The sequence below is a fragment of the Triticum dicoccoides genome, chromosome 5B, assembly GCF_002162155.2.
Source record: "Triticum dicoccoides isolate Atlit2015 ecotype Zavitan chromosome 5B, WEW_v2.0, whole genome shotgun sequence".
In the NCBI taxonomy this organism is placed as follows: Eukaryota; Viridiplantae; Streptophyta; class Magnoliopsida; order Poales; family Poaceae; genus Triticum; species Triticum dicoccoides.
The window spans coordinates 470,893,749-470,906,467 of NC_041389.1; the positions used below are offsets into that span (position 1 = coordinate 470,893,749).

General features: G+C 43.5%; 2 protein-coding genes across 4 annotated transcripts; one reads left to right on the plus strand and one right to left on the minus strand.

The window, feature by feature from the left end:
• The first annotated feature begins 3,666 nt into the window (after positions 1-3,666).
• Positions 3,667-7,923, plus strand: LOC119310893 (putative F-box/FBD/LRR-repeat protein At5g56810). The gene is made up of 5 exons (XM_037586509.1): positions 3,667-3,786; positions 4,422-4,528; positions 6,251-7,078; positions 7,159-7,308; positions 7,390-7,923. The coding sequence occupies exons 1-5, from the start codon at positions 3,699-3,701 to the stop codon at positions 7,759-7,761; spliced, it is 1,545 nt and encodes a 514-aa protein (XP_037442406.1). The 5' UTR covers positions 3,667-3,698; the 3' UTR covers positions 7,762-7,923.
• A 1,217-nt stretch (positions 7,924-9,140) lies between these two features.
• On the minus strand, positions 9,141-12,443 carry LOC119310894 (FBD-associated F-box protein At3g52670-like). 3 transcript variants are annotated; one of them, XM_037586512.1, is made up of 5 exons: positions 12,228-12,443; positions 11,103-11,212; positions 10,084-10,932; positions 9,843-9,911; positions 9,141-9,725 (listed from the first exon to the last, which is right to left on the minus strand). In XM_037586512.1, the coding sequence occupies exons 1-5, from the start codon at positions 12,364-12,366 to the stop codon at positions 9,336-9,338; spliced, it is 1,557 nt and encodes a 518-aa protein (XP_037442409.1). In that variant the 5' UTR covers positions 12,367-12,443; the 3' UTR covers positions 9,141-9,335. The 3 variants fall into 3 exon arrangements, with proteins under 3 accessions (XP_037442409.1, XP_037442407.1, XP_037442410.1); XM_037586510.1 differs by having other exon boundaries at positions 9,843-9,998; positions 12,228-12,442; XM_037586513.1 differs by having other exon boundaries at positions 9,611-9,725; positions 9,847-9,998.
• Between the last annotated feature and the right edge of the window lie 276 nt (positions 12,444-12,719).

Genomic DNA, 12,719 nt, shown 5'->3' on the forward strand with positions numbered 1-12,719 from the left:
AGTGGCAGATAGGGCTTGAGAGAATATTGATCTTACCTTTAGCTCCTTGTGGGTTCGACACTCCATACTTATCACTTCCATCTTTGGAAAGTGCTACGATGATTCCTTGCACTTGGGGATTATCACATACTAAGGTTGATGCCATGTTCTCTACTGATGATGCCTTGGATATTAAGCAAATTCCAATTGGGGGCCAGGGTGTGGCGGACTATTTAGTGTGGAATTACACAAAGGATGGAGCTTTCACTGTTCGGTCGGCATATCACCTTCTCATGAACAAGAAGTGGGCTCACACTGGACGTCCGGGGGCCTCCTCGAATGTGCAGACCCATAGGAGTTGGCTGTCCGTGTGGGGCTCTCATGTCCCAAAAAGGTGAAGGTGCATAGCTAGTGCCTCATGGGAAATGGATTGGCTGTTGGGTCCGAGCTTCTTAGTAGGAAGATCAAGCCTGGTGTATTTTATACAACATGTGGCAGAGAGGAAACACTTGCTCATCGTTTTTGGGCGTGCCCCCATTCTAAAAGTTTTTGGAATGAACTTTCTGATAAACGAGGAGTCCCATCTACACATCCTCCTGTATTTGTCTAGTCTACCAGGGATGTGGGCATGTGGTTACTTCAATAGATGGTGGATGCTAAAGATGAGGAAAAGGAAATGATGTTGCAGGGTGTGTATGGCCTTTGGCTTGCAAGGAATAAAGCTAGGGATGGAAAGAAGCTCCAAGCTCCAATTGGTTTAGCTGGTTCTGTAAGTAAATTCATGGACAAGTGGCTTGAGGTGGTCCAGAAAAAAGTGAGACCTGAAGGGCGGCTTACTCCAGCGACATGGATTCCTCATGATCATGGATGGATCCTCGCCAACGTTAACGGAGCTGTGTCCAAGGGTGCGAACAAATGTGGAGGAGGGATGGTCTTACGTGACCATGATGGTGCCTTTAGGGGTGCTACATCCTAGTTCTCCTAATGATTCGAAGCCAGAGTTTGTTGAACTTAAAACTTGTCAGAAAGCGCTCTAGTTCAGACGTGAGACGGGGGTCCCTAGAACCCATGTTGAGTTTGATTGCAGTGAGGCCGTGAGGATGATCAATAGTGCAAGCAAAAACATGTCGGTAGTTGGGCCTCTTGTGGAGGAGATTAAGAGTTTAATGCAGGGCTGGCAGGGTTGCAAAGTTACATGGAAACGACAATCTGCAAATCGTGTTGCTCATATTTTAGCTAAGCTAGTTGTAGGGGACGAGTTGTGTGAGGAATGGCGATCTGTGCCTCCTGATTGTATCCTTAATGTAGTTGCGGATGAGATCCCGAACGCTTTTTTAGTTAACTAGCAAAACATGCCCGTGCGTTGCAACGGGAAAGAACATTTGTCCCTCATACTCACACCTAACAACATCGTTGAACCCCTTGAATCTTTGACGATGCCATACGACAAACAACATGATAAGTCATGTTGTGCAAAAAGGTTGGATGTTTTTTAAAGTGTACTCAAGATGTTTTCAATTTATTAGACAACAAAAATATCAACGTTAAGCTGGCATTTCCAAAATACCCCATATAAAGAAGATATTAATTAATATTGCATCATAAACGGAATAAAATGGACAATATAATAGCATATTTAGAATTTAAATATATTTTTTGAGGGATTTTCATATATAACATATTAGATTTGGAGTTAGGGTTTGAAAGTTATGAATCATTAAAAAAACATTTGAATTTGCCCGAAAATAGAAAAGCTGGGCCAAAACTGAAACATCTTTGCGGACCATCTGCTAAATGACGCTCGGGCGAGGCAGTAATATCCTTGCCTACCGGCATTAGTAGCAGAGATTTCAAATACCCCATATAAAGAGAATATTAATTAAGATTGCATCGTAAACGAAATATTAGAAATGGATAATATAATAGCATATTTAAAATCTAAACATTTTTGAGGGATTTTCATATATAACATGTTAGTTTCGGAGTTAGAAAAGCTGGGCCAAAATTGTAACATTTTGCAACCCATCTGCTAAATGACGCTCGGGCGAGGCAGTAATATTAGTAGCAGAGAAAAGGAGAAAAAGAAAGAGAGAGCCAAGATCAATCCCGCGTCTCTGACGCGGAGTGGTTAGGCTCATACCACTGCGCCACTCAAGCACTAGTGATGTCTATCAGATGCTTAATATAAATAACATAAACTACCGGCGATTTTAGAAGGAAAAAAAGCGAACGGTTCTTTCAACTTACCAATGGCATGATGGGTAATTATTTACAACTCCGGGAACGGATAATTTTAATGACGGACGAACAAAAGCAGCCCGTGCTTTATTAGTAGGTAGAGATAGAGATAGAGATAGAGAAGAGATAGAGATGAAGTGTTCTTCCCTAAAATCTCTATTCTTAATGAAGCAGTTGGTAGTCTCGCTTCCAGGTTTTTTTTCGTCCCCCCCTCCCATGGTTTTTTTTGGTACCTCCTCCCACCTTCGCTGGGTTTTTTTCATAGATTTTTTTTCGTCCCCTCCCCCCACTTCATCGGTTTATTTTCGCCTCACCCTCTCACACAATGAAAGAAATCTGAATAGATCAGAACTTTCCATACTGGCGCAACTTATTTAGTAATGTAGAATCAATCACGAAAAATCTCTAAAGATCAAATCTAAATTAATTAACCTTACCTTAAATCAGTCAATCACATTAATTAGAAAACAAATAATTGATTTTCAAAAAAATCGCTCAATCACATTAACCTTACCTTAACTCACGGATGGTAATCAATCTCCAAACAAAGGAAACAATACATCGAGGGAGCAGTAAATAAACTCCCTTTCTTATTACATGTATATGATCTTCCCTTTCCTCTCCGTTGTCGAGCGTTCTTGATTCTCGAGGCCGATGTTTGGGCCGCGTCACTGGGTCGCGACGGTGCCGGAGGACGAGGACAGCGAGGCCGGGTGCCGCGGCACCGCGTTGGCTGCGGCTGGTGAAGGGGCCGAAGAAGGGCGGCTTCCCTGGCCCTGGCCGTGGCCGTGGCCCTGGGAGTTGGTGCGGTGGAAGCGGCACTTGGAGGACCCGGTGTGGGTGGCCGGCACGCAGATGCACTTGGAAGCGGGCCCATGGCCCGCACCGGACGGCGCCGACGCCGACCCGGGCCACCTCCTCCGAGTATTCTTGGAGCTGTGGCTGGCCGATTTACATGAAATTATTTCCCTCAGTTGTGGTGGCAAAAATACACATAATCCATATTGTTATGCACTAGCGTGTGTGTGTGAAATAGATGGATTATGATCCCGTACTCGATAATATGGATTTGTGTGTGTGTTAGAGAGAGAGGGAGAGGGGGGGAGAGAATGAGAAAGTGGGAGGGAGAGAGTGTGTGTGTGAGGATTTGATGGTAAAAAATGTCGCCAATGACACTTGATATGTATGAGAATATTAACATTGAACTCTTAAAATTAATGTGTCCCCGTTACAACGCACGGGCGTTCTTCTAGTAAAAGTAGTTACTCTCTCTTCAGGCGAGAGAAAGCTACGGTCTCGCGCCGAGCGAGACATAGCTCTCGTGCGCTATAAGCGAGATATAGCTTCCGTGTTTCCACTCTGAGGCCAAATAAAATCAGTCTAAACGAAAAGGCCCAATAAAATCGATCGAGGTAGCTTGGGTGGCGGCGCCGAAGCGATTTCCTCCCCTGGCCTGGCCCCTCGATTCCTCTCGGCGTACCATGGGGGTGCTGGCGCTGGGGCGGCTCATCTCCGCGCAGCGGCAGCGGCGGCGGCAGCGGCGGCGGCGTCGCCGGATACAAGCCCGTGGTGAGGCCTCTCTCTCTGCTCGTCCTGCTACTTTTGTAACCATGTCCTGGCATCTGTAGAAGAGTATCTCTTATATTGCGTTTGCAGATTAGGGTTCCTTTTCCAGAAGAACAAAAGAAAAAGGAGCCATATGTTAGAGTTAACTCCAATCCCCTCGAGTAGCAACTACGCGGTTAGGGATTAATCCTTTTCTGAGGCAGGCTAGGGTTTAAAACCCTTGTTCAGGCAGGCTGGGAATTAAACTTGTGATCAAGGACCGGCATTTTTTTTTTGGTGTGTTTGTGTACATGATAAGGATCTCACTCGCAGATGGTTGAATGTTCTGGACTTCTGGTGCACTGTTAGAGGGTTAAACCTGTGAGATGTTGCGGAAGGATAGGGATCTCACTCGCTGATGGGTAAAATCAATTGTTCCGTCAGATTTGGCACAAATGTGTGAGACTGGGGAGAGGTTGTACTGTTCTGCAAAAAAACCGAAAAAACCATATGCTCTAGTGAACTGGATTCTCAAAGGCACTAGCGCTCTTGTGTAAAAGTTGGATGCCAAGTCGAAATTGAACCTTTGTTTTACGCAAGCGTGTACCTTGTTGCTTTCTTCTGTTAGCATGTGTCCTTATAACGATGATGTGTTGCAGATGATCCAGTTCCTTTGTTGGCGAAAAGAGGACGCTCATCCTGGCAACAAGATGATCGTTCAGAGGGTAGGAAAAGAGTTAAATACTCGATACCAGACCTTCCACAGGTATGAATAATGGAAGACTTTGGTTGCAAGTAAATAAAATATCACCATCACTGCCCTGCTGCACAAATTTTTGGACCTGTGTTAGCTCAATAAAGATGTATTTCCTGTGTTAGTAAGTAGTAACTCCTCTTCTACTCCCTCCGTTCCAAAATATAAGTCTTTTTAGAGATTTCAACAAGTGACTACATACGAAGCAAAATTAAGTGAATCTATACTCTAAAATATGTCTACATACATCCGTATGTTTTAGTCCATTTGAAATGTCTAAAAAGACTTATATTTAGGAACGGAGGGAGTATTTTACAAAGGGGAAAGATTGATGTTGGGGCTTTAACTTTGTGGAAAACTGTCTGTCATGAGTCTTGGGTGCCCTGATGTTGGATAGAATTCCTATAGGCCCTTATCAGCAATTCCTTGTGCTTCATTTATTGTGATTGATGTGTTTTAGCTACAATCTCTGCAGTTTATGCTTACCCGAATTCTTATTGTGTGACTTGTCGCTATTATCTATTGCATATATAGCACATGTCTTGGTTATATGGCCACTCTTGCTACCGTCTAACGCCTGGGTGTATATCTACCGGAATACATGTTTAAGATAGGATCTCCCACCTCGTGGGCAATATGCGTCCCAAACTCTGTAGATATGTTATTGTGATGTCCCACCAGTCTTATAATGTCATTTAACATGTAGAAGGTCCAAGTGCGGATGGACTGGCTGAAAATTATAATGTCACTTGTACCATGTAGAAGTTGCACGTTCGTGCTATTTCTTTGCTGTATTGGCCTATCTATAGCATGCTATTGTGCAGTAGACACCATTCGAGGCAATTTGTAAGCCGATATTATTGGCTACCCCATGACTAACTCAAGAATATATTTCTTAGTTGCCATCTATAGCAGTCTTCTAGGAAAACCATTATAAACATGTAGGAAAAAGGAATGCCCTATCTTCCTCACCAGTGCATGCTTGCATACAGTTGACTGCTCAGGTTTGGATGGTGTTGTGCTTGTTGTCGTCCATTAAGTCTGGCCTTCGGGCAGATAGTGACCAGAACATTACTAGTTATAATTAGGCTCAGGGCTCAGGCTTCCCGGAAACAAAGTAACATGATTAAACCATGAGCACCACAAGCTTGGACCCATGTCAAATATGCATACTCACTTATTCAGACTAGAAATTTGGGGGAATAATCCGTCTATACTACTTAACACAAGTGGGACTTTACTCCACTCTTGAATATTTTGTCCTATAATCAGGTTCCTGCAAGTCCAAATTTCATATGTGATCCACCTGCAGTCTCCATACAGTTCAGGGTAGAGTATTGATTCCTCTATTATGTGTGTAGAACATCAATATCTGGTCTCTTCAATCTCTTCTCATCTCAGTTACCATGTTGTGTGTTATATATCTTCGTGGGTAGCTGCTAGAGTTGTTGCGTGAGCTTTCTGGCTGATTAAATATTACTCCCTCCGTCCCAAAATATAAGAACGGTTTTTACACTATACTAGTGTCAAAAACGTTCTTATATTTTGGGACAGAGGGAGTAAATGGTATTTGTGCAATGTAGAAGTTACATGTTTGTTGCTGTTTCTTTGCACATTATTTTCTTCCCAACGAATCACACCACATGTCCTTTTTTTCTTCTCCTTTCCATAGTCAATTGTACTCATTATCCTTCGGAAATCCAGTGTTTAACTCTTGAATGCTTGGTCATACAGAAAATTTGGCGTCATATAATCTCACTAGTACCAATGCAAGATGCTGCTCGTGCTGCCTGTGTCTCTCATGCCTTTCTACGTTGTTGGAGGTTCTACCCGAACATTGGATTTAGTAACTCGACTGTAGGCTGCAATGGAGTTCTTACAAAGGCTGAAACAGCAAGAAAATTCGCCAGCAAAGTTAACCAAGTTCTGAAAAAACACTCCGGCATTGGCTTGAAGACTCTCAAGCTTGAATTCCTTGGCCACAATTCCAGCGACTGTTCTTCTCTCGATAGCTGGCTTCGGGTTGCTATTACATCGGAGATTGAAGAACTCGGCCTTATGTTGTCTTCAGAGGTGGCAACATACAGATTCCCGTGCTCACTTTTATCTGGTCTGAGGGGGAACTCGATTCGGTATGTACACCTCTCGGGTTGTGTCTTCCGTCCTGTGGTCAGACTCAGCTGTTTCAGAAGCCTGATGAATCTGCGCCTGTATCATGTGCGTATCAGTGAGGATGAGTTAGGATGCCTTCTTTCCAGTTGTTCTGCTCTGGAGCTATTTGCATTTGGGTACTGCAATGAAATAACTTGCCTGAAGATACCCGACATGCTGCAGCGCCTCAACGACCTACAAGTGGTCGGATGCAACGCTCTACGAGTGGTAGAGAGCAAAGCTCTGAATCTCTCCAGTTTTTACTTTGGTGGTAAACAAGGACAAATCTCACATGGAGAGCAATTGAAGAACTTAACAATGCTGCATCCACATGCCCTCGATAATGCTCATGCCATGCTTCAGACTACTATCCCGAATCTTGAAACTCTTGACATAAGTTTGCGTCTCAAGGTATATTCATCTGACAGATATATGCATATGAAAATGTTATATCTTGCTTGACAATTAACCTGAGATATGTCTTTATACAGGCTGATACCCCCATGATGCATAGCCAATTCCTCCGCATTAAGTACCTGAGGATAACTGTTGATGGATATGCATTTCCTCGTATCAATGATTATATTTCCCTGGTTCCTTTTCTGGATGCTTCTCCTTGCTTGGAGTCCTTTTTCTTGCAAGTAAGTTAATGCTCATCCTGCAAAGGTATCTAGTGATTATAAATGGCAGAACCATTAATTTAATTGGCTTTTCATCTTTAGGCAGCAGAACCCATGGAGCACGAGTCGATTTTCAGAGATCCCTCTCCTCTGAGGCGGATGCCAGGACACCGCCATGACAAGCTGAAGAGTGTGAAGATAACCGGCTTCAAATCGGCAAAGAGCTTGATTGAGCTAACGCTTCATATCATCGAGAATGCAGGGTCGCTACAGTCCCTCACATTGGACACCGCTGATTGTTCTCGTAGATGTTCTGACAGCGACATGGACAGTTGCTCTACCTTGGGCCAGAGTACTCTCATGGAAGTTCCTAGAGCGCTCTTTGCTATCCGAAGGTACGTGGAGGGCATAGTTCCGTCCACCATGAAGCTGGATGTTCTGGAGCCTTGCGCCCGCTGCTGCAATGCTTCTTGAGCTTTAGAGATGTCAAGCTATATTAATATTTTGCATGATGTTTATGTGATTTTAGATGGGATGTGATCGAGTGAGACCCTTTACCTGGAGTAGTACAAGTGTGTATTTCACTTGTAAATCAATTATGAAACAACAATATTAATTTTTATTACCGACGCTTTAGATGTTAAGTTCTGATAATATCTGGTAATTGATAATAAATCAAAAACAGTCAAAACAGTTTCAGAAATGTGATGTATGAGGTAGCAGGCCATGTACAGATGGAGTTCAAATTTGTTCCATGTGTCAGCATCTTGTAAGCCTTGAAGGTGGTATGAACTGGAGGCAACAGTTTGTATTGGTCTTGGCATCAGAAATGCAGCGCAGAATCTACTCCAGTTCAGTACAGCAAATCAAACTGTGTCTTGGCATCATAACTTTCAGAAATCCAGTGCAGGAATACAGTTCGGTACAGCAAACCAAAACAGGTCTGCAGTATAGCAGGTTCAGACTTCAGAGCCGCTATTTATCAGTACATTATATAATTTCCCATGACAAGAATCACAAGATTAAGCGGGAGAGAAGTGTCCCTTTTACCGAGACGCCAAATGGCGGCGCCTGGGGAACCCTAGGGCCTTTGCATCTTTAAACTGATGCAAACAAAGATTTTTTTTTTAGGAAGGAAGGTGCTCTATCTTGATGCATCTGTTAACACTTATTTCCACTTTATCTGTCTTTTTGCTTTTCATCACTGATATTTAATGAGCATCGATGCTTAAGATGTTTAGTTCTGATAATAATATTTGGTAGTAATAGATAATAAATCAAAAACAGCGAAACACTTTCAGAAGTGCGATGTACTATGAGGTAGCAGGGCCATGTACAGATGGAGTACAATTGTCAGCATCTTATAAGCCTTGAAGTTGGTATGAACTGTAGGCAAACAGTTTGCATTGGTCTTGGCATTTGGAACATTCCGAAACGCAGCGCAGAATCTAGTTCAGTACGGCAAATCAACCAGTGCCTTAGCATCAGAACTTTGATAAGTACGATGCAGGAATACAGTTCGGTGCAGCAAACCAAAACAGGTGTGCAGTATAGCAGAGTCGAAACGTTCAGAGCTCCCCTTTTTCAGTACAGCACCCATAAGAAGATCAACAATGAAGGGTGGGAGGAGCTGCTCTACTGAAACACTTATTTCAAACAAACAAAGATGCTCTACCATTTTTTAAAAAATAAGGTGCTCTACCTTGATGGATATGTTCAACACTTATTTCCACTTCATCTGTTCTGTTTACTTTTCCTACATGTTCAGTCAGGCAGAAACATGTCTGCTATAAATGATCACTTGCAGTAGCATACAATACAGGTCAAGGCAAAGATGAGATGTCACAAGTGTGTAACCATTCCAAGATAGACAGTATACCAAATGTAAGAAACTATAAAGATTCATAACAATGTTTAACGGCACCTGATACAGCAATATTAAGTACATTGGACAGTCTGGTAAACAAAGTTTACAAGAATGTAATATCACAGACCCCTAAACGTTGGACAGCTCTTGAAAGTAACATGGCAACTAAAACATCTAATCATTAAACGACACCTGATTCGTTCAAACGATGGCATCGTCCGCAAGGCTCCGGAACATTTAACTTGACTGTAGAGGGAACATTCCCCTCAATGTATTTTTTCACAGCCAAGACTGATTTATGTGCCTTCACTATAGCTGTAGTTGTCAGGGGACTGCATTTTCTGCCCGGTTTACTGCCAGAACACCTGTAATTAGCTGGACTAGCATCCACTGTAAGGGACTCAAGTGACATTGCATTCTCGAGAAGATGACATGTTAGCTCAACCATGCTCTTTTGGGGGAAGAAACCAATGATCTTCACACTCTTGAGGCTCCCATGGCAGTGTTGTGGCATTCGCCTCAGAGACGAGGGATCTCCCTCAAACCAGTCATCCATGGAATGCTCGATTACCTTAAGATCAAAAGCCAAGGTATTTAAATTGATGATCCAAACATGGTTATTAGACAATTTGCAGGATGAACAGTCATTTGTTTCCTTTTTTGAAGAAAGGGTGAACAGCAAACTTACATACAAGCGAAACGTCTCGAGGGAAGGAGAAGCATCAAAAAAATGAACCAACGACAAAAAATCGTAGTCCTGGAGAAAATATGATCCACTAATAAGAAAAATACTCAAGAACTTGAGGTGGAGGAACTTGCTAGATGCCAGTGAGGAATTGACTATCTGCATAAAGATGACTCAGGTTAATTATTCCAAACATCCGGCTACTGTTATATGGACGTTCGCCAACTTAAGAGCAAGACCATACCTCATGAGAAGATTGTATGTTAAGTGTCTCAAGATTCGGCACACGTGAAGGAAGGTTCTCAATAGCATAATTGATGGCATAACCCTGCCTCAACTGCACGTCCTTCACTTTCGACTCTCCAAACGAGACTTGCACCAGTTCACCTGCTTCAAGGTAAAATCTGGAGAGATTTGGAGCTTTGTTCTCTATCACTTGAAGATTCGTGCATCCAGACACCTCCAGGAAGCTGAGCCTCTGCAGCAGGCAAGGTATCTCCAGGCGAACTATATCATCACAATATACGAGCTTCAGGTGTTCCAAAGCAGTGGAACTGGACAGAAGGCACCCTAACTCCTCCCCCGTAACACGCACATCGCGCAGATGCAGAGTTTTCAGGCTTCTCAAACCAAGTTGAAATGTGGGACGTAAGGCACATCTGAAAAGGAGAAGCTTCTGAATCGAGCCCCCACACCTGTCAGATAGTAGTGTGCATGGGAAATCAAAGCTCGCCTCTTTCGACCATACTAGAAGCTCGAGTTCTTTGGTCCTGGGCGTAACAGCCATCTGGAGCCAGCTATCAAGACGATGATACGATTCAGCACCATCAGGAGGAACGTGGTAGTCAAGCTTGAGTTTCGTCACGGCATCAGCACACAAGCGGTTCCTCAGAACACAGTCAATTTTGTTGTTGTAGTCTCTTATAATAGCGTTCGATCCCGCTGCTTTTAAATCTTCTTTGGGGCACATCGTTTCGTTGGTGAAGGTGAGATTGGGGTGGCATCTCCAGGAGTGTAGGAAGGAGCGAGAAACACAGGCGGCACGGGCAGCGTCTTGCATTGGTAGTAGGAAGTGTATACGACACCAAATGTCCTGCACGCGTGCACAAGTAGAGAAGATCATCATGAGAAATAGAGAGGTAAAAGCTGGGAAAGGATGTTACAATCAGCAAGATTCAGCCAACGTTAGGACTTAGGAACAAGAATGACATGAACAGGAATGCTGTAATGATTTTCTATTTAGCTATTCTGCTGAGAACATACCTCTGGAAGGTCTGGGCCCGGATATCTGGCTTCTTTGCCACCATAGGAATTAACATCCGGTCGGCAGGGTGGGCTGTTTCTTTCGGATAATGAAGAAGCATTCCATCCATCTGCAACAAATACATCAGTGTTATGATCAGTACAGACAGGGATGAAAGGAACAAACGAGTTCAAGCACAAGCAAGGAAAGTGAGATCCCCAATGCGAACAGGGCTCTGAAGAAGTTCCTTTTTTTCCATATACCAGCAAGGCACACAAAGGGGTAATTAAGTAACCAAAGAAGGGCCGAAGGGCACGGACGAGTTCAAGCACACGCAAAGTTGGATCCTCTGTCTGATTCTCTGCAGGAACACAAACGGAATCTACAATCTACAAGACGGATATCAAATCGTGTGAGCACAGGTGTTTTAACAAAGCAACGCCTGCAATTTCCTTCAATCTCATATAAACCTAGATCCCTTCTCCCCTAATGCGGACCGACATGGCTCCTAAATAAAGTTGTTTTTTGCTTATATAGCAGCAACTTGCATATGAATTAATTTCAGCTAGCAATCAGATCAAATACAAGATCATATAACACTATAGCACGACATGGCATAGTTATGAAATAGTAAAACATGTCTGCCTATAGTAAATTTGGTAGAGATAGAGAGCACTAGATAAATCAATGTGCCTAGTTCACAGTTCAGAAAAAAGAAAAATTAGCATCTTCCATGTATAAACTTCATGCAATCAGCACCGGGAAAATTTCTTGTTCCATGTATGGTTGTAATAAGATGTTGAACAAATATGGGAGAAAACCTTTGATGAAAAAGAATAGCAGGATCATTTTATGACTTGAGATGAAATGTATCCATAACTACATACATGTGTCAGCAGGCTAGAGTTGTCCAGGACAATTCTTGCTTAGTACTACCACAACCGCCATGAATTCATGACACATGCGGACATGCCCTTCCTTGTACCTCTACACCTAGTACTACACATGTCGACCTATGTCTCGACCTAAAGGATCACAAAAGACCTACCTCACGATCCATGGATGCAAGCTACAGTGCTATCTAGCACAAGCAAAAAGCTACTGTTCTCGACGAATCCAAAGGGGAGATGGCGCGGGATCTTTACCTGGGGGGAGAAGAGGATGAGGAGCTGAAGAGAGCATCGGCGGGATTGGAGAGAGAGTAGAGGAGGCGCCTCCGCAAGGCTCCGCTGGGTCCCCGGCGCTCCCCGACGGCGGCTTCTTCGAGAAACATGGCGGCGCCATGGAACGGAGGGAGGATTGGCAAGGGGAAGCGATGCGGGCAGCGACGGCGACCGCGAACGCGCAAGGATTGGGGAAGGAGAGGCCCAGGAGGCGAACAGGGAAATGTGGTCAGGTCAGGCCGCTGGTGTTCATGGGCCTTCCTGGGCTGTCCACTTGCGCCACTTATTTTTCTGGATATCCACCAACGCCATTTACAAAAAAAAAAAAAAAAAAATCCTGAGCAGCAAGGCACGCATGGGAGAGAATTAACGTGTAGATGAATAATACTCTCTCCGTCTCATAATATAAGAGCGCTCTTATATGTGTCAAAAATGCTCTTATATTATGGGACGGTGGTGTAATAAACACTCTTA